Below are 26,500 nucleotides of genomic sequence, written 5' to 3'. Positions count from 1 at the left end.
TAAACAAAATAAAAGTATCGACATTTTAGTTCACTTGACATTTTTGACTCACACTTCTCTTTCATGAGGAGGCTGATATGACTAAGCCTCTAAGATGACTAAAATAAGTTTACAACACATATCTTCATGTGGAGGCATTGCCACATCTAGCCAATTCATTCTGAGAAAAAGGACATGACACTGATGAAAAGTTTGTTGCAGAATTGAAATCAGTACAATCTGGGATAGAACAAAGGATTATGAATGGATGGAATTTGACTTTGTTTTCCAGAAAGCCTTAATAGCCCTGAACAGATATAGGCTGGTCAGCAGAAGTAAGAAAGCAGAAAAATGCAAACTCGGAATTTGCTGCAAAGATTAATTTGTCTCTGGTCCCCAAGAAAATATAAACACAGGGAGGGCAGAGAGGTGATTTTTAAGAATCAGTTTAACTCTATAAATTCCTGAAAATTAAGTGAGCTTAATTCTAAAGAAGGAGGATACATGGTGGCCCTAGTTTCTGGCAACCTAGGAAATAATAATAATATTCTTATTCCCAGGCTGGAAATATAAACTGTGACTTGAGATTATATGTCAAAACAGACTGAGAGGAAGACTTTTTGCCTCTGATAGAAATAACCTTTTATCAGCATTGTCGCCCCACCACCCAGACCTCAGAAATGAAACTCCTGACTTAGGAGATGACACCCATGACCATTACTGATGGCTCAGTAGCAAAATAGAACAGAGATGCAAATTACCCAAAGACAAAATATGACAGTGACTCTGAACACTTGAAAAGCCCAGACTTCAAGGTCATTAACCCTTATAAATAGTGCTCAAGTGACAAGAAATTTATGAAAAAGAGGACATGCCTGAAGATTCAGATTGAGGGTCCTTCACATACGACCATTTGAAATTGGAATAAATACTCATGTAGATTCCATTAAGCCAAAATCTCCCTCACTCCCCAGCCATTTAGTAGGCTTCATCAGACCCAGGAGATGCTCCAAGTGAGGCTGGATTGAGCGAACACTTACAGAAACTATCTTGTTCAAGAGAAGGTGTCTTCTAAAGAGAATAAGTAAGACAGATGGCCAAAATCCAAACTACCCCTAATGGGCTCTTTGGGATCCCTGGGAAAATATCACCTAGTTAGCTAGACGCTTTAAAGTCTGTGGGACAGATTATACTGGGAAGACTCAGCCGGGCCACCTACCAGTCACTATTTTTTGGTGGGGAGGGGAAAGGCCAAGGAATGGAAATTAATTTTCTTTGTTATGAAAAGATTTATAAGGGAGAAGAATATGTCAAAGTACAGGTATCCCCTGCCTTTTGAAAGTTTGCTTTATGACACTTTGCTTTTACAAAAGAACTAGATTAGGACCTGTTTTCATTAACTGAAATAAATTTGAAGAGGATTTTTGCTTTTACTAGAAAAGGCAAAAAGCGAAAACAGCATTCATTGTTTGCTTTGCGGGGAGCCCTTACAGAGGCAGGGCACACCCCCAGCAGTGAGAGCGACACCGCTGAGCTCCTTCCCAGAATCCACACTCAGCTTCTCAGCATCAAGCCACAGTAGCTCTGATCTGTATCTCTGAGCCTCTGTGCTTTATCTCAGTTTATTCTGTGCATCTGTTAGCAAGATGTGTCCTAAAGAAACCACTTCTGCTCCTTAAACTATTTCAGCTTACACAGGGTTTCATAGAAATGCTCTATCTTTGGATAGTGGGGGGGGGGCAACCTGTATTAAGTTATGCATGTTCTTTCCATATTTTGCCTTTCCTCGATGTAAGTAGATGTTCAGGCTTCATGCTTGGTTATATTACGAGAGATTAGTAACAGGAAGGTAAGCACATTATCTAGAGTCCCCTTATTGGAAGAGAAAACCCAAATAATGACAATTATTCCTTACTGAAAATTAATTACTCATTGGTTTGTTGGAAAATATTTGGAGGGACCCATTAACAAATAAAAACATATTGCAAGATATTTCTTGCTCACCTGACTTTGCAGAGTAGGATAATTTAATAATAGCCATTTTAATTTGATCACAGATCACTTAGAGTTTCAATGTCTAGTATCTCCATTGTTCTCAGGATCATTACCCAGTTCTGGTTCATAGTGTGAACAGGAAAATACTGCAAACCACATCACTAAACAAAGAATGCTGAAGTCATCAAGTCATCAGCAGCTGCCGCCACCCCCAGTGAAGACAAGCCTGTAGCCCGGCCTCTGCAGACACTCACAATGGTGCACTCTGAGGGGACTTAAAATAAGACAGGACAAGATACTGGCCCCTAGGTAGCTAGGTGCTTGTCAAAGGAATGAATTCAATGAGCCCAAATGTTTGCTCCCTCTCATGCACAGAAAAGCGCTAAATTCTTTAACTTGAGATGTCTGGTCTTCAGTTAAAAAGTAATCTTTTAATGTTCCCACTACCTGGTCTTTGTTGTAAAACCCCTATATATCCTAGCTCCTCCCCTGCCTCTTCGGAGCAGTCCCTCAGAGCCATTTGAGAGGCTGTCATCCCGGGCTGAGAGCTCAAAATTGTCCACCGAATAAAACATAACTCTCAACTTTCAGGCTGTGTATTTATTTCAGTCGATAATAGCCTCCACTGGGGACTGTCCCTCTTGTATCTGACGCCTTCACTGTGGTGCATTCACTCCCAGAGGCTTGCAGTTCTGCTTGCACCTTAGCTTCTGGAAGTAACCTCCCATCTCAGGGTGACCATATATGCCCCCCCAAATTATAGTTTATGTGTAATCTAGCTCATGCATTAGTTTCACAGGGCGGTAAAGATTATTCATGTAAAGTATTGGATGGGTAGTAGGGAAGGAGACCACTGGCTACACACACCAGATCAGCTGAATTGTTGTACAACTAACCCTCTTAGTGTACAGTATATAGAAGAGAGAGAAGGAGAAGAAGAGGATGAAGAAGGGGGAGGAGAGGGAGGGTAAGGAGACAGATCAAGAGCTGGGAGGCTGAAAAATTAGATTTTTAATCTGGGGGAAAAAAATCTGTGTTTAGTAGTGCTAACTAGGTTAGCCACACATGAATGATTTTGAAAGATAATGTTAATGTTAATAAGAAACAATTTGCAAACATGGTGAATTAAAGGGATGAAGTAGTCACAACTACCAGGTTGCACATGAATAAGCACATGAATATATGTGCAGTCCACAGGAGTTTGAAAGGTGGGAAAGTGTCTAGGCTTATAAAGACAAGGTAAGGCCAACTTTGGGAATGTTGAATTGAAGATGATGCATGCAAAATTAAACAGCAAATTATTTTTGTGTCAGTGGTGGACATTAATCTGGCACTCAAATCAGAGTTAGTTTACAGAATTAAAAGCCATGCTAGAGAATATAAGTAAATCCATGGGATTTGTGCAGAGGGAGGTTGGCATAGCCAAGAATGGATTTTTGGACGTTAAAAGGGACTGGCATAGCAGGTGGAGAAAGGAAGTTTAAATGGTAAGACTTTAGTGAACAATGGTGGAAATGAAGACAGATGGTTTGGTGATATTAATAGTTTCTTCCAACCACCTTGCCTCATTAAAAAAACATAGATGGTGGGGATGGGGGTACTTTATAGCTCTTGAATACTAGGTTACTCAAGGGGGAAAACATGATATCAAAAAGATACATATATAGTCGTCTGATATTTTGGCTAAAATAAAAAGGGGAAAACAATTGAAGCAGTTAAATTACAAAAATAACAAGAGTATCTCAGAAATAATGTTATACAGTCACGTGGAGAGTTATCATCCCTGAGATAAAATAAGGTAAAAAAAGGTGATCACTAATTTAGAGAAACTTAATTGCAGAAGCCACATACTCAAAGTGGTGTTGATTTTTGTTATTCCCTGTGTGAGTGATTTCCAATTAGTAAAATGTTTATTATATAATTACATTTCACTTTATTTCATTTAGTTGGTAACAATCTACTTTTTCATCAGAGAAAATAATTCCCTGAACTTCCCTGGCATTGTCATGTATTGATTAGGCTCGTATTATTTGGGAAAACAATGCTATTAGTTTTCCATGAGTTTTTTTTCTGTAGGAATCGTATTTTCTTGTTCGTTCGTTTAACTACTGCTATACTCCAAGTCCTCATAATTTTATTTCTCTATGAATTTGATTAATTTATTTTACTAATTTAAAAAAAGACCCTCAGTGACTGAAGGCAAAAAAATGAAGCGATGTCCTTGAATTAAGTTCCAAGTGTTAAATTAATTTAATGATGTAGGAGGATGCAGGAGAACTTCTCAGACTGAAGGAACAACTGCACATGCCATTGAGCGAGGATGAGCTTAGCATATTTGCGAGATAGAGAAACCCACAGTGAGCATGGGGAAGAGTGGAGTGAAATGAGACGGGAAACAGTTCCTCAAGTGGCGTTTGGCTCTTCTACCTTTTTTTTTTTTTTTTTGAGGCAAAAGAGAAGCATACACACACACACACACACACACACACACCCCTCATAAAAATCCCAGCTGCAAGAATAAATAAACCCTTCTACTAGAATTGAATTAAAACTTCAAAGTTCCTAAGTAATAAAAAGTCAGTGGCACTTCTTCCTCACATGTAATTTAGTTTAAAACAATAAATACTAAACTATAAAGTAAGTGTGTGGAAATCTAACCAAATACTGTTGTTTTCCTGTGATGACTACAGCATCTAACAAAGCAGTTCATCTGATGATGCACATTCCTTCACTTCTTTCCTGCTAATCATCGCCGTAACAACATTGTGGGGAGCATGGTCCCCTACTAAATACTTGCTTTCCCACATACCTTGCACCTTGGAGGAATCATCAGACACAAACCCTCTCAAGAAATAACTATAACAGCATGACAAAGTGTCAAATATTAGCATCATTGACATTTGAGATACCCAAGTAAAATATATGTTTTAATTTTTGTGAAAGCTATTTTAAGGAATAAAAGTACTGACAGATTGTAATAGACCAAACTAGCAGGTATTCTGCTAATTAGATAAATTGGACACAGAATGCTTCTCTTTGCTTTGGAAACTGAAATTTGTGGAAATGTTTGAACATAAGGATGGAAAGCAGTTATTTTGCCCCTTTCCTGTTTGCTCATTTCTGTCCCCCTCTAACCTTAAAAAGAACTTAATTATAAGAATGAGATTACTAAGCAATTAAAACAAATTCCTGACTCATACCTAGAGGTGCACCATGCCTTGCCTAATCTGTTCTTTTCCTAGCTCTCTACCCCACCTGCTTTCTTAGCAGTCCTGCAAGCAGATCATGTGGGCAAGATAACACCTAAAGAGAGAGTCAGCCAGTCTACACACAATGGAGAAGGATGCAGAACCCAACATCCTGCCTCGATGATTCACTGAGACTCTTCCACTCATTTTTCCCTTTAAAAACTGTCATGGCTGAGCAGAATCTTCAGAGTTGGTCTCTGGACACAAATCTACCTTCTCCCCAGATTGCCAACTTTTCTGATTAAAGCACCTTTCCTTCCTACTGACACTTGCCTTTCAGTTATTGGCTTCTGAGCAGTGAGCAGCCAGTCCTGAGTTCATCCTGAGTAACAGGATGGCAGCTCTCAAATGCTCTTCTTGAGTTACAGGTCCCCCAATTGCTATGGTATAATTCCAGCGCCCTGTGTATCCAGCAAACCCCTAACAATCTACATTTTAAAGGAACATGAATGGCTACAGTCCTGCATGTTCAACATCTTACAATTATGCAAAGAACTAATTTGATAAGGGGACCTTTAACCAAATGTGATTACTGTACTACAATATATTCAAAAAATGTATTGTATAATTTTTTTTTCCACCAATGGAAAGGAGGGGGAGATGGCTGAATATCTGACTATACCATTGTCTATGGCCTCTCTTTGAAAGCATATTTTCTTTCTGTCTCAAATTTGCAACAAGCATAGTCTCATAGTAAGCTGAGAATGCAAATTATTATTGGCCACAATGCCAGCAGGCTGCACAGTAACTACACATAGACAGGTTTGGAATTTAGAAGAAAAAATTAAGTTAGAGTTGGACAAATACAAAGACACAAGGAAAGAACAAACAGGCATTAAAACCAGGGGTATAAAATGTGATTTCCATTAAGTAGTCACTATCTCTGAATCTTTAGCTCAATAAAAATGAATGTAATATATGCTGTATTTTTTTCAATTGTTTTTTGTCTTAAATGCTTTGCTAGCTACTAGGTATTTCACTTTTGTTATTTCACTTGTACTTGGTTCTAGAAAGATTTCACCGGTGACAGAAAAGAAATAAAAGACCCAAACCAAACTAATTAAAAAAAAATCAAGAAATTTATATACTGACACAGTCAAGAAATCTACCTGTCTTTCTGATTTCGTTTTCTATGATCTAATACTTGATTTGGCTGATTTGAACACTAGTGTCAATGTCCATGCAGGTCTATCTCTTGTTTGAGTTCTCCGTTTGATTGACCTTTCATTTGCTTTGTGATCTGCATGTAGGGTAAAAAAAATGTACATAAAACAAATTATTCACTGAAAATCAACTTGTTATCATTTTTATCCATCCATTCTAGCTGCATCCATATGGTTTGAGTAGCTGAGCAAAAACAACAACAACAACAAACTAAATTAGAAAAGGAGAGATTATGTGTAGCATTCTACTTGATGCAGCCTGAACCGGAGGATAGCAGATGAGGATTCACCCTTCACTGCACAACTGTAAACAGCATCTGAGTGGGTGGTGCTCAAGTTCCTAGTAAAAGCAGACTGTGAAGGGCTCACACTCATGCTGTTCTTACAGCACTTATCTGAGAGTTGCACTTGTTAGTGTGCAAACAGGCTCAACTGCCAGCAATTGACACTGTAGAAACACAAGAAAGAGCCCAAAATTTCTTTCATCCAAACAAGACAATGGGAGTGTAGGCTGAAAAGTACATGGTTAGGGTTTTGCGCACTTCCGACGGAAAGCAGCAGGGGGTCGGGTTATTTTGCCTGAATACTTGGGATGGGAGTTACTGAATCTGCACAAATGATTACTGATTTTGGAGGGTTTTAAAGATTTCCTATTTTTCCTTCTGTTAATTGGTCTGGTTAAATTTTTAAAACCCTGTGTTTTTTTGTTTGTTTATTTTCTTAAAATGTGTTTTTTGGGTTTTTTTTCCCCTGGGAAAATCAATTCTGCATAAAATTAAATAATTCTCTTTAACTTCTAAACATTTATTTAATTGGGTATTAGTGATTGGTCATTTTATTCCTTACTCGTGTATTGAGATTTTTTTCCTTATTAGGTTACTTAATGCTGGACCTATTAATTGAATTTTTAGAACAAATAGCTCCTATATTCTTTAATATTTCTAATTGTTTCAACTTTATAACTCATTAATTTCCATTTTTATTATCATAAATATTTTCTGTTCACTTGCATTAAGTTACTTCTCTTGTCCTAATTTCTGAACAAAATGCTCAATTTGTTTTTTTTTCTTTTTTTAATGTTTATTTTAAGACTATGAAGTATCATCTAAGCCCTGCTTTAGCCATGTATTAAGTTCTGTACATTTTAAATTTTCATTTTTATTTTTGCTAGTTTGAAATTTTAGTTTAAATTGCCTATCAAACAACTTTCTCTCTAGTGATTATTTTAGATTTTTTCTTTAAAATATCTTAAATTTGAATTTTTGTGTTTTGATTTTTAAAACTATTTTGTTATTAATTTTTAATGCCATTTTATTGTATATGATAGAGGTTTAACCTGTATAATTTATACTTTGGGGAACTGAGGTTGATTTTGTACATATTTTACTGGTGATTTTAAGGAAAGTATTTATCTGTTTTCAAGTTACATAAGTTAACAAACTACATATTAGAGCTACATTTTAAAAAATACTGTTTTCATACATACAATTTTGTTTTGTCATTGGCTAGTTAAATTGGATAGTTTCATAATACTTTCATATTGTAACACTCCATTCATTCTCTACAGCTTTTGTTTATAAATTGTTATGCTCATCAAGCCAAAATATTTTTTGAATCAATCAGACTGCTGATATATTTTTTCTAGTCATTAACTATTTTAACTTTCTACCTTGCTGATTCGAATGTTGCTAGTGTTTCTTAAAATCTTTTTCCTAGCAAAAATGGGCTTATCCTACTTTCATTTATTAAAATTAAAGGATCTGTAGTCTTAGCTTTTTCGTTTTATCCCACAAAATGTATTTTGTTTTTAAATTTGGCTTTATTTTATAACTTTTGTTATACCTCTGGTTGTGTGTGTGTGTGTCAGTGCGTGTATGAGTGTGTGTCGGTGCGTGTATGAGCTGATCTCTGAAGAATGGACATCAGTAGGACAGGAAGAATAGAGAACATTTGGATGATTTTGAAAGTAGTTCAGCAATCAATGATTGTGGGCAGGACTAGAATTTTAGTTGTGTAGATCAAGAGAAGATAACATTTTTTGTGCGTCTGAATCTACTCAGGTTTTTTGAAATATTCAGTATGTTAAGATATTATGAACACCCACAGTGATATGAGTTACTATATATGCCTCCGTTTTGTTCATAGGAGAAGGTACAGAGAAGTGACTCAGTTCATAACACATAGATCTATCATTTGAGCCCAAGCAGTGTAGGTTCAGAATACACACTCTGAACCTCTATTCTGTAAGTACATTGGGCTATCTATGCCCTGTCCATACTGGGACTCCATGTTAGTTCTTTCCAGTTATTACTATTCTTGAATAGAGGATGTTCTTACCAGCTTAGATACTTCCTGAAAAAAAATTAATAACGTAGAACTGAGGAGTAAGCTGCGACTGAAAGCATCTTCAATTTGAGATGCGGATGCTTACGCAGTACAACGTCATGTCGTCAATTAGGCAGGTGACACACAGTGTTCTCTTGCAGCCTGCAGTCCCATTAGACAAATACAAAAATCTTCCTGGTTGCCAGAGAAATCTCACTTATCCCAGGTTAGTTATTTATTTTGGGAGTGGAAATTTATAGTCAATTTACTTATCATCAGCTGACATTAATTAGAAGCTCCAGTGTAGATTGCCACCCAGTGTGTCTCCTTCATCCTGCCATACCAGCAACACGTTCTGGGTAAGGATGTCTCTGTAGTTTACTTTTTCCCAGTCCCACTTTTCTTATCATTCTGGAAATGCCACCAAGTGTTTAGAAAGGCTTGCAAAACCTGCCTGCATCCCAGGCCTCGCATTTCAAGTAGTTATCCCTGGGGGGGTCCCTCAGGGCATTGAGATTCACTTTTAGTCAATGCTGTTTTGTGTCTCAGATGTCCTCCCTAGCACCCTGTGTTGATTTGTTCCAAGTTTCAAAGCATCTGATAGCCATTCTTATCCCCTAGTTTCATTAAAGACGTTTCCTTTTCTTTAATTCTTTTTGTTTCTTTTCAATTGTATTATAGAAGACATTGAACTAGAAATGCCTGTATTCTGATATCTTTAACCAAATTGCATTAGTTTAATTTAATTTAAATTGATAAAATACGGAAAAAAGGATACTCTGTAAAAAATATATTAAATATGACATACTTGACTCTGTCTAGTTTGATGACAAAATACATTTTACTGTAGATTGAAATTTATTTATATGTTATGGCTTGTAAATAAATATACACCATTTTCTGATCTGATGTTTGACATCTTATATATTGTATATGAAATATATATGCAAAACAAGTTTTTATATCATGCTATGATGCCACAGCAAGACGAAAGCAAATGTTTGCATTTGGTTTTTCGTAGTACTTTTTAAAAAAGTATGGATAATGTTCTCCAAAAATACCAAGCAAAACAAACAAAAAACCCAAAATAACAACAACAAAAACAACAAAAGCAAAACCAAAAAGTATACAGAGTGTCATTCTCTGTACTCACAGAAATAAAAAGTCAAATTGGTAGAATTTTATTTCCCTCTCATGTTATTAATAATATTTTTTGAAGTAGCAAGGGGTAAACTTTATGTTATGTTGAAAGATACTACAGTGACTAACAGACGTCAAACAAAAGATCGATTTATTGAGAGACTGAGTTACATCTAATCTCTACCACTTATTCATCTTTGCTAAACTCAAACTAAGAAGTGCTTGGAGGTTCAACAACAAATAAAAAATAAAGCAATTTTTCCATTTGATGTTTTGTTTAAAAAAAATTAAAGAAATGGAAAAAACGGTCAACGACATCTTTAATTTTGTAAACATAGTCCCCTACTACTTCTCACTTGCAAACTCAATTGCCTACAGGGGCCAGTCAGGCAGGCAATGCAAATGAATGAACAGAATCTCTGCACCATATTTTGAAAATTATCTTGTTTTTATTACTATGTTTTATTTTATCCAATTTTTGGCTTTATTTTCTTAGGCTTTGTTATAAGCCTTATTAACTTATATAATTCATTTTGAGATAGAAAAAGTGATGATTAAGTATGTGAGATAGGTCAAATTTTACAATTTAGATGTTTCTACATAAAACTTCCAACAAAGCTAAATAAGGCTTTTAAAGTATATTTTGATCTGAATTGTATCTCTTACATAAGTATTTTGATTTATATCAAAAAAGACTTCTTTGTAATAGGATATATTAAAACAACTTAGAATGTATAAATACATAGTTTTCCCACTATTTTTCCTCTCAATTATCTTAAACTTTTTACATTTTGATTGGACATTTTTAATGGGGTGACTATGTAACTGAAACTGAAACTTGACCTTTCAGAAAATTACTTCTAGAGTTTTGAATGGAATAACTTGTGCATTCTTTGCTAAAAATAAAATGACACCTAAAGCCAACCTTAATATATTTGGCTTTGGTTTGAGGTGACCTATATAACTAATTTTATTTTTAAGTGTTTGAAAGCATTGTAGAAGCTCTATTTTATTATATTTGGATGGAATGTTTTTATGTGTCTTCTATTCCTGAATGACTTTGAATGTGAGCACAAGGTAAGTATAAATAAATTTGCAAAAATGCCACATGCACATAAGGATAACTTTACATGTGGCTAGTGCCAAGGAGACAAGATCATCAACAGAGCTGAGAAAGACAACTCATATCAAACACCACAATGCTCAGATTTCCTTTCTGGACCCTAGCACTCTTCAAGGTTCCAGCTTTTCTTTCCAAAAAAGAGCTCAGCAATCTTTTGCCCCTTTAATAGCCACTGGTTGTAGTCTACATCATTTTAAAATATACTGCTTTGATGAAGAAATTTAAAACTATTTTCTCTTAAGCCAGATTAGATGGGTCCTAATACACCCACAATGCCTGAAAAGGTAAATATATCTGAGTATTTCATCAGCTTGGTTTCTATTCTGTGTGACATTTTGCATTTCGTTATATATTGAAAAGTTTGTCTCCTTTTTTGATTAAGATTAATGCACTGTAATTGTGTACTTGCTCTACATATGTTAGGTAGGATTTGTGAGATACTGGACTATACCTTTTTTTGATGTATGGACTTGCTTGTTGGAGATGATATCTCCCTGATGAGCAGACAGAGATTTTCAAGCTTTGATTGGCAGAGAACAGGGATTCACACAAGGACAATTCCATGACTCCTACATGGGATTCCTACAGACATATATCAAAAAGGCATATTTATCCTACCTATACTGATACTAGAACACCAGCTGTAATGTTATGGGAGAGGCTAGTTGAATATTAATGTTTCTCTTATACACAAATTTCGTGACATTATTTTTTTTTCTAGAAGATACTTTGTCCAGATTTACTTTAAATCATTTGTGTAAGAAATACTTACTGGATCAGAAAATCGCAAGCTTTTTCACAACACTACCAAATATCTACTATTTCCTATGTCCATCACAAGCCTGAGTATGTGGCTAATTATTCTCTTTCAGTTTTACATGATAGCCTCCTGATACCTATATGAGATCTTCTAAATTTGTCTGACATTTCAATAGTGAAATGTCTTACAGGCTTTTAGTGAATAAGTATTGACATATCCACAAATGTCACCGATTCTGAAAACTATTATAGTATACCAGTACATATAAATGCCTCACTTCCATAACAACCAACAACCCAAAACTACCAGCAACAACCTAGCCATATCACGTTCCCATCTCACATCACTTCCAATGCCAGAAACAGGCAGCCGAAGCAGGCTCTCTGCCAGGAGGGTCAGCCTTAGAGATTGATATGTTATATTCACATGTCTTCTTTCCTATGCTAACTTGTATTCTCAGATAAGGAGATAAATTTGTCACAGAAAGCTCTGCATTCCCTACAGAATGTAACAGAATTGTTTTGTTTATATGTATTATATATTAATCAGTGTATATAATCTGTTGTGTTAACTCCTTTACTTAGCATATTGTTTTGTATGTGTATATGTGTATGTATATATAGTACACAAGTGATGTATGTACAGTCATACACATATTCCCTTGTAGTTATTTTCTATATGCAAGACCAAACCAGCATGATGTAATTACTTAATAAATGCTTTTACAATAACTACTATATAAAATTATATATTATAATTATATTAAATATAATTTATATATTTATAATTAACAAATTAATTATGACATTATAACTTTGCAACAAATATTATCATTTATGATAAATAAATCAGGATTCAATTGCATTTAATTTGAGGAAAGAAAAGAAGCACTTCAAGGGCCATGATTCTAGTCAGTCTTAAATGTGTTAATGGGTCTTCAGGAAATAAAAGGGAAGAAACCAATTCTCATTCTCATCTCCATGGAAATTCATGTACATTATTGAAAACATTCCTGCAGTACTTTGTCCAAGACAGAAAAGCATAAATGACCAAATACCATCATTTTTTTTTAAGGATAAACATAAGCTACACGGCGTGTCTCCCAGGGGTGTGTATGTGTGTGTGGTAATTTTACAAGAATCATCTTTGCTCCGAAATTTAAAAGCAGGCAAATATAAAGAGTGTGTCAACCATCCCTGCTTATTTCAGAATATAATTTACTTTATAATTTCTTCTACATGGATGAACTGTCACCATCTCAACTAGTGCCAAAGACTGAAAATCCCTCAGATGGTAAATATTTCACAGCCTAATTTGTTTTTACTAGCTTTGACTGTGATTAGTCTATTTAGAACATACAATAATAATTAATTCAATTCAGTTAAATGAATGTGTGTGTGTGCATTCAGTTAAATGCGTGCACGCGCACACACACACACACACACACACACACATTGGGGGAATGGGCTGCAGTCTTCTGCATCACCTTTAGAGAAGAACAAGCCATATAGTATGCTCCGTATATTGACAAGAAATCCCTACTGTCTGTCATCCAAGAGGCATGACATGTGGCGTTACACTGGAAGGTCTCAGCCCAGGCTCTGGTTCTCACCTCTGCAGGCTCAAACTCCTGAATCTCTAGTACTTCAAAGACATTCTGTTTTTTTTTTTTTCAGGGAAGATTCAAGTTAAGATAACTCCCAGAGGTGGGTGTCTGAACCAGAACCCTAGTCATCTCTCTACTACAAGAGATACATTTGCCACCCTGAAGAGACAGGCTAGTACCTGTCCTCCTATGAGGACAGAGAAAGAGCCCTGTCCTCCATGACACTGCCAGAATGAGTACTGTCGAATCTGGATGTCTAGAAATTTTCTTTTCAAGGCTAGAAAACCTCCTTCCTATGGTCCTGTTTTTCTGATAGTCACCTGACAATGGTCAAATCTTTCTGGGTTAGTAGCTAAGAAACATTAAACATTGATTTAAAATTTTTTCTCAGAGAATAACATCTTGTATATTTTCCTGTACAATAAGAGTATCTCTCTGTACTATGTGTGTGCTCATATCTTTATTAAAAGAGTTTTAAAAAGGCTAATTTACTTTTATCTTTCCAGTGAGCCAAAAGTGTTAATTTATTAACTTTTCCCCTTTATGTTTTAGTAAAATAACAGAAAGACCAAAACCATCTCAAGATCTACTTAATTAAGGCTTGTGTGATTCAAGTATGCTTTGGGAAATTCTTTTTCCCCGTAAGTAATTATAATGATGATAGACTGTATCTAACCTAAAAACCGTAAGTTTTGTTTTCTTACAAAGTGAAATTTTAGTGTTGAGGTAAAATAAAACTCTCACTGGTACATTTAAGATGCAGAACATAGAAAATTGTTATTCTAACATCCCTGCAATAGAGAATAATGTATCAGTTATGCGAATAAGCAACCAAATTCTTGCCTTACTAAAGTAGTAAAAATTAGGATACCATAGTAACTCTCAAAGCTTCCTTATATAGAGCAGAAATTGAAAATACTTGTCTACAAGGACCAGACAGTAAATATTTTGAGTTTTGGGAGGTCATGATCTCTCACACAACTACTCAACTCAGCACAACGTTAGCCAGAGGTAATATGAAAACATATGAATGTGGCTGTATCTCCATACAACTTTATGTCCAGAAATAAGCAGCAGGTCAGATTTGGCCTGTAGGCTGGCGTTTGAGACCCCTAATATAAATAATCCCAGAAGATGTCATTCCATACAATACATGAAAGAACATGGTACTTCCTGTGGTCTGTTGTCTAAGATATGACTATCTTAGACTTTGAATCAAAGCTTGATTTTTTTTAGCCATGATAAAGTGAAGAAGATACTCAACTTTATGATATCAATTAATTCACTTAATTTTGATCAGAATTCAGGAGCAAGATGCCATTTTCTCTCTATTGATTAACAGTCATGTTGATACTGACCAGCCTTTGTCATTATGTTAGTCTGTAGAGCTGATTCACAATAGCCTTTTCTTTAAAAACAATTGGTTAAAGTTCAGTAAAGGTTAGATAGAGATTATCAAACTGGCTGTGTCATTTACAAAATTCTTTTATTCATTGATTGTGGTCTTCCACCTCACCAGTATAAACTGGCTGAAAGGTTACTTTCTCTTGATGAAAGTCTACCGGGGAGAGAAGGCAAGAGGAACTATTGATGGAATGTCTAAAGGGAAAAAACGCAATTGTAAGTCACTCTGCAATTTCACCTGGGGATGTATTTTAAGACTTCACAGTTGAGAAGTACTTTAATTTGTTTTCTCCCACTTGCATGTCAGTGTTTTAAAGCCTTCTAATCACTGGAACATGCTGCAATAATAATTTATGAATTTCTTTGTAGATGATAGTATGGCACAATTTAGAAAGCTCTTCTCTAACACTCCTTATCTTAGCTGACACCAGATTCTCCTCTAGGACCACTCTCATGCTCAGCTTTTCTCAGTGGAGCAGGATAACAAAGATAGTTACCATTTATTGAGGAATCACCAGTAGCCACTCCTTTATTCAGCATTTCATAGACACAGCTTCATTTATAAAGACAATAACCATATGAGGGCGGCACTTTATAACAGAAGCTGACACTCTAAAGATCTTAAGTAAATTACTTACAGTTAAAAAGCTAGAACATAGCAACCTTTGAATCTCCAAGCTCTGGCTCTTAACTACCCATGTTCTGACTTCCCATATACCCTGAGGCCAGTGGATTAGAAATATTGGCGTTCTCCAAGATATTTTTGCTACTTGCTGCTCACTCACTACATTTCCACTCACATATACAAATGTATTCTTCAATTCTCATGCTACCCAGCCAGTTTCTCTTAACACCTCTTGATCAGTAGTATCATTTGTGGGTTTGGTTATTCCCCTCCTTCAACTGAGGGCTCTGGTTCTGAATTAAAAATTATATATATATATATATATATATAATATATATATTTGTGTACATAAAATATATGTATATATTTACATAAATATATAGACACACATTCTTTTCTCCAAGGACTTTCCCCTTCATTTCAGCAAACAGAGGATGAATTTGGACTTTATTATTTCTCTCAAATGTTTTACCTACGAAATCTTACTCTCCAATATCTCATGTTCATCATGAGTATTCATTGCTCCTTCTCTCTCACTCCGCACCTTCATTAATCTTACTCTTCTACTATTCCTTGATATTTTAATTTTACTCCACCCTGTTAACCTATTTACCTATTTCACTCCTTAAATACAGAATATAATAATAGTAATAAAAATAATATTTTTAAAGAAACTATGTACCATGTGCTGTATAAAGCACTTTGTATTATTATATCTGGGGCTCAGAGAAGTGATGCAAACCATTCCTGACTACACAGCTTATCATAACATAACTAGGATGGCAGAGCAGGCCTGCCTTTTTTTTTTTCAAGGTCCACATTTGTTTTTGTAACTATGCATTGTCATCTCTATGATTCTGACTCATGTGATCCATACTTTTAATAAAATAGTATCATTACCATAAGCTCTTTTCTCTCCTATCATTCAGGGAAACCATTCCTGGAAAGCTCAAGCTGTGAAATTATGACTATACACATGTTTCATTCCCTTACCTTCTAATTTAATAGAATCTTGAAAAAAAGAACATGAAAAATATCTTTAACTTCCTATCTTTGATTAGGAGTTTTACTCCAGTATATTGTCATTGCTGGTTTATTTCTCTGTCTATGCCCTAAGATATGAGTTTTTGAGGTAAGGAAAACTATTATTATTACTTTTATCCCCAGCACCAGGAACATACTAGGTACTCAGTTGAATATTACTCACTATTAGTTAATAAATAGATGAATACATCAATGAATGAACACTGACCAGACAATAAAATCTGTGATTCTGGCACTGAGGTTAGTATTGGCTTTCTACTACTTGAGCAAGACTAGGAAATTTATTTTAGCTATCTGGTTCTCAATTTTCTTCTCTTTAAAGTAGAAATAATATTCAGCCTGTCATTATTCTTAAAATTAAATATATTTGAAAGGTGTTTATAAGATTAAATCAAACTCTGAATATGAACAACACTATATAAACTATACTTACGTCAGCAGTTAGTATTAGACAAATTTGTTTCTTCCTAAGTGTTATAGACAGGCAACAACACTCAGATGAATGTAAGACAGCAAATATTTAACAGCTAGTTATTGAGTAAGCCTTGGGCAGTGTTCTGTGTGATAGAAACACAGCCATGACCAAACAGATACATTTCTAGCTCACATGAGATATAATCCCGTAAGAAGATCATAGAAAGTAAGTCCTTTGTGCTCCTTTCATTAAAGACTACTAAATTCTCCTCTGTGTTTCTATGTCAATCTCTCACAGCAAAACAAATGGCAAAAAGAAAATCCAGAAAAGAAAGAATTCGTTTTTCTGTAAGTAGTTAAAATAATGACAAGATTCTTCCTCGAGTAACCCAGATTTTACTATTTTAAGGCACTATTGCTTAGTCAGATTTTTGTAACCCTTTAAAAGTCTTTTATATATTTTTCCCTTGAGTGTTTGTGTTTATGGCCTACACTGAGAACAAGGTAGGATTCTGAAGTAAGAAAACAATAGTTTCAGTTTTGTTTTTTGATTCTGCAAACACCTGGTTGTCTCACTCAGCAAAACCAGGGTGGAGTCAGGGGACTCTTTCCTCCATGCTTTTGGAAAGAATGGAAAATGATAAATTGCTTTTTTGCATCACTGACATTCTTTGCAAAAATAGTTTTCCTTCTCATGTGCAATGCTGATTTTAGAATAATTTCACATATATAGTATAGGGAATAAAAAAACGAAGTTTACATAAGAATTCTTTAGGACAGAGATAAGCAATTCTGCAAAGTGAAAGGGGAAAGTAGAGAGGATAATAATTACTGATTTCTCACAAACTTTGTTAAGTAAATTTTATATATATTATATATAACATATATATAAACTTAGTCCTCATATCAATCCTAGGAAGTGGTTTTATAATTATTCCTAGCTTTTTATTACAAGATTAGTAAACTGAGGCTCAGCAAGATACAATAAATTTCTGAAGGTTGCCCTATAAGCAGTTTAGTCAGGATTTAAATTGAAAACTGCATGGTCCTTTAAGATAAGCTGCTGTTTACCAACCTGCAAGGCTACCTTCCTAAAGCATGGGAGGATTTTCTGCAGTGTTAACAAAGAGATCTACAAAGCATTAACAAGAGAAATAGCAAAATAAAAAAGATTACAAGATATGCCATTTGTTTTACTTTTTTCAGATTTAAGGACAATTAAGTCAAGCTAAGGAATAGAATTGTGCAGACAATGTTCTACTAATCCAAAGAGAAAGCAGACACCACGGAACTTTATTTGTAACCCTTTTGTGAGAATAATGGAAGTCATAAAATGTTTGAGACATCAAAATATTTAAGGAAAAATATGACATGGACCCAGAAAAAAGCAAAAGAGAGTGAAAATAGAATCATAAAACTTTCACTAGTAAAAATCCTGGGCTTTTAACTCATGACTTAAGAGAATTCAAAACTTCAGTAATATCTGAATTTGATTGGCGGGTCTACTATGGAACATCTATTGCTAGAATTTACATGGGATGAACTTTGGAAAAAAATCAAGTCAGAGATCAATGGTACCTTCTCAGTGAGCCATGAATCTCCAGTGCCTTTAGAGTCTTAATGGGAAAAACAGATTGACCTGTCTATGCAAATGCAATGTGATACACTATGAGGATAGGGCTTTCAAGTCAGACTCTAGTTCAACTCCAGGCAATGTTGCTATGTTACTAACCTTGAGCAGGTTAGTGTATTTCTCTGAATCTCAACTCTCTTGTCTTTCAAAAGGAGTAATTCACCAAGATAGTTTAAAAAATTCTTTTTAAATAGCCCAGCACAAGAACTGTTACAAATTAAATTTCAATACAATAAGTTTACTTATGCATTCATTCTTGACCCCAGGTAATGAACTCTTGAGAGCATAGTTCCTTCCCTACAGGAAATGAATTTAGAGGGAGAGGCAATAGTAACTCAGTCATTACATGTAGGGGGATGCATTTCTATAAAGGGATGAGTGAATAATGCTATGAGATCACACAGCAGTACCACCGAGGTCTGTCTGAGGTGACAGAGGCAGAGGCACTGTGCTTATGGATTAAAGATGAACACAAATTATTTAGTGAGAAGCCAGGAAAGTATTGCAGACCAGAGAACAGACCCTGTGTCAAGGCATACTGTGGTAGTCCAGTACAGTTGGTCTTTGGATAGAGATGCTAAAGCTGAAAAAGTGGAAGCCAGAAGTAAAACAAGTCAAATTTGGAAGTTCAGCCCATTTTTATCCCTTCCCTCAACAAGACCAAGCAAGGTGAATGCTAAACCAAAATTGAATCCAACTTCTGATCCTTTGTCTTCAGAAAAAGGTAAGAAAGAATGGGCATCAAAGTAGTTAAAGCAGAATGGGACTAAGAGTACAAACTACTATGTATAAAATAAAATAACCCACCAGGATATACTGTATAGCATAGAGAAATATAGTCATTATTTTGTAATAACTTTAAATGGACTATAATCTACAAAAATACTAAATCACATATTGTATAACTGAAACTAATAAAATATTATAAATCAACTATATTTCAATAAAATAAACCATTTAATTTATTCAACAAACATATATTGAGTGCTTATTATCTAAAATAACTTGCTAAGTATTGAGAATGTTTAAAAATAAAACAGTTAAAGTGCTGACAAACCAGATAGGCAGCTGCTCTACCACTGAAGCGGATCATGGAAACTCCTACTGATACATGTGATAACTCATGGCGAGTCCTAAGGGGAAGAGTTCCAGGTAAGAGTTCAAAGTAGACAGTGGAAGTAGACATTTAGAAAGTTATTTCCAACTGGAATGGACAGTTTTCAGTATTTAACCGCAAGCATGATCACCTTGTGTTTACTCACTGAAAATCATACATGGACTTAATTTAAATTTCTGGTAAATTATATCAAGACTTAATTGATTTTTGCCTTGATTTATTCTCTAGTTATTTAATATCCTCACTCCCGTTGTGCATTTGTGTATGTGTGATTCTGTGTCTGTGTTTTATGTGTGTTTGTGTCCCCCATAAAATTTATTTATAACTACCCACAAATGGGTCAAGTGTTCACACAATGTACATTATATGATGGAATTAACTGAACAAGAGTTTGGTAATTCTGGAACCATATTCTGGCATTATATCTGCCACCATACCTTCCACCATGTCATTAACTTAAAATGGACCACCCTTCAGAGACAATAACATACTGTTATTTTGACATTTTCTAAGTACTTTCACAATATTCAGTTCACACAGCTGTATGGAGAGGTAAGCAGTGTAGAATTCAATAATTTATAAGCGATTTTCAAGTGAGTTTCTTCAGTTGTAATATTGCCATTGTACAAAAAGGAGTAGGTATTATCATTACCTCCACTTTAAATAGGAGAAACTTGAGATCTAGGGGGATACAATATCTTGAACTCAAATGAGATTCAATACTTCTGTCCTAAAAAATGCATATCAACTTATTTGAACATAGAATTTTAAAACTGAAGATGTTTCACACATTGAATCTAAAAAGGGGTGAGAATTCTCATTTCAGTTTTTATGGTAAAGGTCTGAAAATTACTCTTTCCTTATGTTGGTAAAACACACTAGTAACAGAATCAAATTCTCTGACATAAAAGCTTTTATTTTATTCCTTAAAATAACTCACAAAATTAAAACATATATATTACTTGGCTATCTCAAATTTCAATGATGCTAATAAGCTTTTATTATTTATTTATTATCTTAAAAGCTTTTATTTCAGCTGACTATTTTCTATGGAATTGCAGATAATTAGATTTTGACTTTAGACTCTCTAAGTAAAATGTGTCTAATTAAGCCTGAAACTAGAATCTACAAAGTGCTTTTGGCATTAGAGAAAAGAAAGTCAAGCCTTTATTTAAGGATAGAAATAAAAACAATGCTCATTGTAGCAAATATAGTTCCAAAATGCTTATACAATGTGCAAGAATGTCTAATGATTTTGAGAATACCTAACCACAATTTTTAAACTGTTCTTTTTCATAAACATAATATAAAAATTCTAACATTTTACACATTCTGATGAAATATCAGTAAATACAAACAACTCATTTTTTCAGAAAAAAACATGCAAGTGCCTTTAATGTGTAAGACACTGGACCAGGTGCTCTCAGGATAAGCAAAACATGGTTTTGTTCTTCAAGGAGCTGTCAGTCTAGTACAGATGGTGCTGCACATACATAGAAAATAAACTGTATGCAAAATGCTAAGTGATGACATTTACAAAACAAAAATCCTATGAAAGACAATGACAAGAAATTTTCAAGAATGTAATGGTACCTTCTAGCTGAAGCAAGATATCAAGTTTCATGGAGAAATTTTCATTTTGTAAAATAAAATGTTTCATGAATTATCCACGGTTATTCAGTAGCCAGTAGTATACAATTACAAGTACTTCTACTTCCAAAAAGGTGGAGTAGATGTACTTTTCCCTATTTCTCCCAGTAAAGACAACTTAAAGTTTCCAGTAGTTACATTTAAAACTAACATATGAAGACTCTGAAAAAAATGGAGAGAAGAAAGTAGATAGGTTAGTGAACCTGGGACTCAAGGAAGTAAATGCTGGTGAGGTCTTTGGTTTTCTTTTTATCTCATCTATCTCAGACTTGGAACTGTAGAAGCCACAACTCAGAAACTCTGAAGGAACAAAGGAAATTAAAGTTTCAACGAAAGCTTACTGTCTCTAATCAAAGGATGTGAAAAGGGACAGCTTATCAACACACAAAAAACATAGGCTATAACTTTCCAGCTGCAGTCAAGTATAGCAGAAGAAAGAAAACTGTGTCCCACCTTAACTCATGCCAGGAAAAGTCTTATGAGTAGCTTTAACCTCCATCCTCACCAGGCTGTACTGAAATAGTCCAAACCCTGCAAAATGGTAGTGTCAGAGAAGGACTTTCATCCCAAGTGAGTCTTGGAAATCTTCCCCCAATGTGTCAGTGGAAACTTGTGGGGAGCCTGGACTTAAACTCCACTGAAGAGTAATGAACTGCTTCTCCCAGTTCCACCTGTGGAGCTGTCACATGTGGCCTTGAAGAGAGTCAAGGGTTTCACTGCTGCCCAGAGGTAAAAATGCACACATATCTCACCCTTTAAGCGATGTCAGTGAAGGCTGACTAGATAGTGAAAACTTCCACACCTGTCCAGCAGTTATGAAAAGTCCCCTCTTCCCTACGTTGTCAAAGGAGGTTTAGTGAGGAACTGGTACTTCTTCCACTACATCGCCCTCTCACATTAGCAGAGTGGTGTCAGAGGAAGCCAGCTAAAACACATGGTTTAAGTAAGACTCATGACATAATACCCCAAATGTCCAAATTTAACAAAAACAAAACAAACAAAAAAATCACTTATCATAGCAAAAATCATGAAAATCTCAACTTATTTACATAAAAAAGACAATAAAATGAAAAAAGACAGAAAAACCAGCATTGAGATAACACGGATGTTAAAATTACCTGACAATGATTTTCAAGATGCCATTATTAAAGGGCTTCAATGGGTAATTATAAACATACTTGAAGTAAATGAAAACATAGAAAGTCTCAGCAAATAAATAAAAAATAAAAAAGATGTTATACCAAAGAACCAAATAAAGTTTTGTAACTAAAAACTACAGTAACCAAAATAAAAGACACAATGGATGAGCTCAAATGCAGAATAAAAAGGACAGAGGAAACAAATCAACAAACATGAAGACAGAGTGGTAGCAATTGCCCTATCTAAATAACAGAGAGAAAATATACTGAAAAACTATCAGAGCTTCAAGAACCTTTGAAACTATGATGAAACATCTAGCATTCCTGTTTCAACAATTGGTAGAATTACTACAGAGAAAATCTGCAGGAGTATGGAACTCAGTGCCATCAATCAGTAGATCTAATCAACACTTATGCAGCACTTTACCCAACAATAGCAGAATAAACATTCTTTTCAAGTACCCACAGGACCTATACCAAGATATACCATAGTGTTTTCCATATAAACCAAATAAACCTCAACCATTTTTAAAGAACAGAATTCATACACTGTGTTCTTTTATTACAAGGTGATCAAACTAGAGATGAGCAAGAGAAAAGATAACAGGTAAATCTCTATACACTTAGAAACTAAACAACATACTTGTAAATAACAAGAGGAAAGCACAAGCAATGTTATAGAATGCACTGATTTGAATGAAAATGAAATCACTATATATTAAAATTACTATATATCACAGCTAAGGTAGTAGTAAGAGGAAACTTCATAGCAGTAAATGCTTACATGAGGAAACAGGAAAAAATATCAGATTAAATTTGATGTAAGCATCCACCAAAATAATCTAAAAAAAGGACAAAATAAACATAAATCAAGCAGAAGGAATGAAATAATAAATGTAAAAGGGGACATCAAATAAGTTAAAAACAAAAGATAATATAGATTATCAATGAAATAAAAAACTGGTTCTCTGAAATGATCTATAAAATTGACAGACTTCCAGCAAGACTGCAAAAAAGAAGAGGGCACAATTTACTGATATGAGAAATGACGTAAAAGATATCAGTACAAATCATACACAGATATCACGATAGAATATTACAAAAAACTCTACAAACATAATTTGACAACTTGGATGAACTGTACCTACTGCTTGAAAAACGCAGACTACCACAACTCATGTTGCATGAAACAAATCATTTGAAGAGATTTATAACTATTAAAGGCAACAGATATTTACAATTTGTAACTTAAAAACTCTAAAAATAAATTGCCAGTCCTAAAAAGTGTCACTGAAGAATTCTACTAAATGTTTAAAGAAGTAATTAACATCAATTCTGTACAGTATCTTATAGAAGAAAAGGAGATACTTCTCAATTTATTTTATGAAGCTAGTATTACTTTGATTATCAAAACCAGACAAATATAATAATTAAAAAACACCAAAAAACAAACAAAAATACTGCTGATCAATATCCTTCATGAATATAGTCCAAACATCTTTAATAAAATATTAATAAATAGAATTTAGCAACCTATACAAGGAATCATATACTATTATCAAACGGTGTTTAGTCCTTGAATGCAAGACTGGCTAAGTACTGAAGAATTAATCAATGCAATCTAACATATTAACAGACTAAAGAAGAAACATCACATGATCATATCAATTTATACAAAAAAAAAATTCCGTGGTAAAATTCAACCACTATTCATTTGAAAACTCTTAGAGAATTAGGAATTAGAATTTCCTCAATCTAACAACGAGTATCTGTGAAAAAAAAGTACAACTGTCTTTACAATTAATGGTAAAAGACTTTATTCTTTCCCCCTGAGACTGAAAACAGATACCTGCACTCACCACTCTTACTTAACATAGTGCTGGATGTTCTAACCAGTGCAATAAGGCAAGAAAAGAAAAAAATTTAAAACCATATAAATAAGAAAGGAAGAAATAAAATTTTCCCCATTTGTTGATAATATGATTATCTACATAGAAAATCTCAAGAAATCAAAAAAAAAGTCTTAGAATTAATACATAAACTCAAAAGGTTATAGTATACAAGATAAGAATACAAAAATTAATTTTATTTCTATGTGCTAGAAGTGAAATGATGGCACTAAAATTAAAAATACACTATCATTTACAAATGGGAAAAAAATAAATACTTAGGCACAAATCGAGCAAAGCATGTACAGGATTTTTATTATCAAAACTGTTAAATGCTTAAATGTGAAAAATAATACTATTTAAATAGGTGAAAATATCTTTTTCATGGATTGAAATATGACATAATAAAGATACCAATTAATGATATACTGGTTTAACACACTTCTTATCAAAACCCTGTTTATAAAGCCCGGCTCATCAGTTAGTTGTGACTCTTAAGAAAGCCATTCCCTCTCAATGAAGACAATATTTCCCTCTAAGAGTCAAGAGATCAAAATAATTAATATATATGAAAGTACCAAAAGAAAAAACTTATATATAAAATACATAAACAAGTTTATACTGTATAGTGCAAGGAACTATATTGGATAACTTACAGTAACCTATAATGAAAAAGAGTATGAAAATGAATATATGTATGTATATGTATGACTAAAACATTAGGCTGTACACCAGAAATTGATACAACTTTGTAAACTATGTGTCAGTTTTTCACAGATATAAATGTTCATATGGAAAGGCAAAATATGTAGAATAGACAACACACTTTTGAAAAGAATAAAGTGAGAGGAAGCAGTCTACCCAGTTTCAATGCATTAAATATCTACCGTAATCAAGAATGTGTGGTGTTGATGGAGAAGGGGTAGACACACAGATCAGTGGAACAGTACAGAGAACTCAGAAATACATCCAAACAGATATGCCCACCTGGATTTTGACAGACGTGCAAAGTGATTTCAATGGTGGAAATACAGCCTTTCCAATAAATGGTGCTGGAGCAACTGGACATCCATGGACAAAAGAAAAACAAAAATAAAACTGGAACTTAAATCTGAAACTTTATTCAAAATTTTATTCATAATGAATCATGGGCTTAAGTGTAAAATGTATCAAAATTTTGAGAAGAACAAAAAGCACAGAGGAAAAATATAGTGGAAAATCTTTTGGATCTAGGACTAGACAAAAACTTGATGCCAAAACTATGATTCATACAAGGAAAAAGTGATGTTTTATTTCATAAATATTCAAAATTTATCTTTGTGTAAGAAACTATTAAGAGAGAAAAAGACAAGCTATAGACTGGGAGAAAATATTTGAAAACCATGTGTACAACAAAGGACTAGAACATAGAATATATAAACAACTCATAACAAACTTCACCTTAAAAAAATCTATCTAGAATATTTGCAGAGGATGTAAAGAGACATTTTATCAATGAGGATATACAGATAGCAAATAAACACATGAAAAATGTTCAACATAATTAGCCATAAAGAAATGCAAATTAAAAGCATAATAAGATATAACCACACACTTATCAGACTAGCCAAAATAAAATTTTAAAAAGTTGTTACAACAAAAGGAAAGGATGTGGAGAAACTGAATCACTAATACACTATTGGTTGGAAGATAAAATGATATAGCTGCTGTATACAACTGTTTGGTGGTTCCATGGAAAATGAAACATACTATTATCATACGACCCAGCAGTTGCACTTCTGGGCGTTTATCCCAAAGAAATAAAAACTATGTTCACATAAAGGCCTGTTCACGTATGTTCACAGCATCTGTATTGGCAACAGCCTGAAAGCTGGAAAAAAACACAGATATCCTTCAATAAATGAATGGTTAAACAAACTGTGGCACATCCAAATTCCTAGCAACAAAAAGAATAAACCATGAATTCAAACAATATTTTGGATGAGTCTCCAGAGAATTATGTTGTGTGGAAAAAATAAACAAAAGCCCAGACTCAAAAGTTTATATCCTGTGTCATTTTATTTATACATCAGTGTTCAAACAGCGATTTAGAAATGGAGAAGAGATTAGAAAAAGGCTGCCAGGAACTAAGAACCTGTGTGTGGGGCAAGGTAAATGAGCGTGACTATAAAAAGGCAATTTAAGAGATTATTGTGATGTTAGAACTGCTTTGTCCTTTAATGTTCCCTATGTCAATATTCTGGTCA

At 34.2% G+C, this 26,500-nt stretch overlaps 1 protein-coding gene across 5 annotated transcripts in view; it reads right to left on the bottom strand.

Annotated features, from left to right (window-relative positions):
* LUZP2 (leucine zipper protein 2) overlaps positions 1-26,500 on the bottom strand; it is a 423,019-nt gene that overhangs the window by 251,354 nt on the left and 145,165 nt on the right. The window contains exon 2 of one of the 5 annotated variants that reach the window (XM_072969690.1): positions 11,425-11,555. The exons of 3 other annotated variants lie outside the window; for them this stretch is intronic. In XM_072969690.1, the coding sequence (XP_072825791.1) occupies positions 11,425-11,537 (113 nt within the window). In that variant the 5' untranslated portion in view covers positions 11,538-11,555. Of the gene's footprint in view, positions 1-11,424; positions 11,556-26,500 lie in introns of those variants that run through there. One more of the 5 variants, XM_072969687.1, reaches the window with a different exon arrangement.

The sequence above is a fragment of the Vicugna pacos genome, chromosome 10 (assembly GCF_048564905.1).
Source record: "Vicugna pacos chromosome 10, VicPac4, whole genome shotgun sequence".
Classification (NCBI taxonomy): domain Eukaryota; kingdom Metazoa; phylum Chordata; class Mammalia; order Artiodactyla; family Camelidae; genus Vicugna; species Vicugna pacos.
Note: the sequence above shows the minus strand (reverse complement) of the source record. Positions and strands in the feature narration are given on the sequence as shown.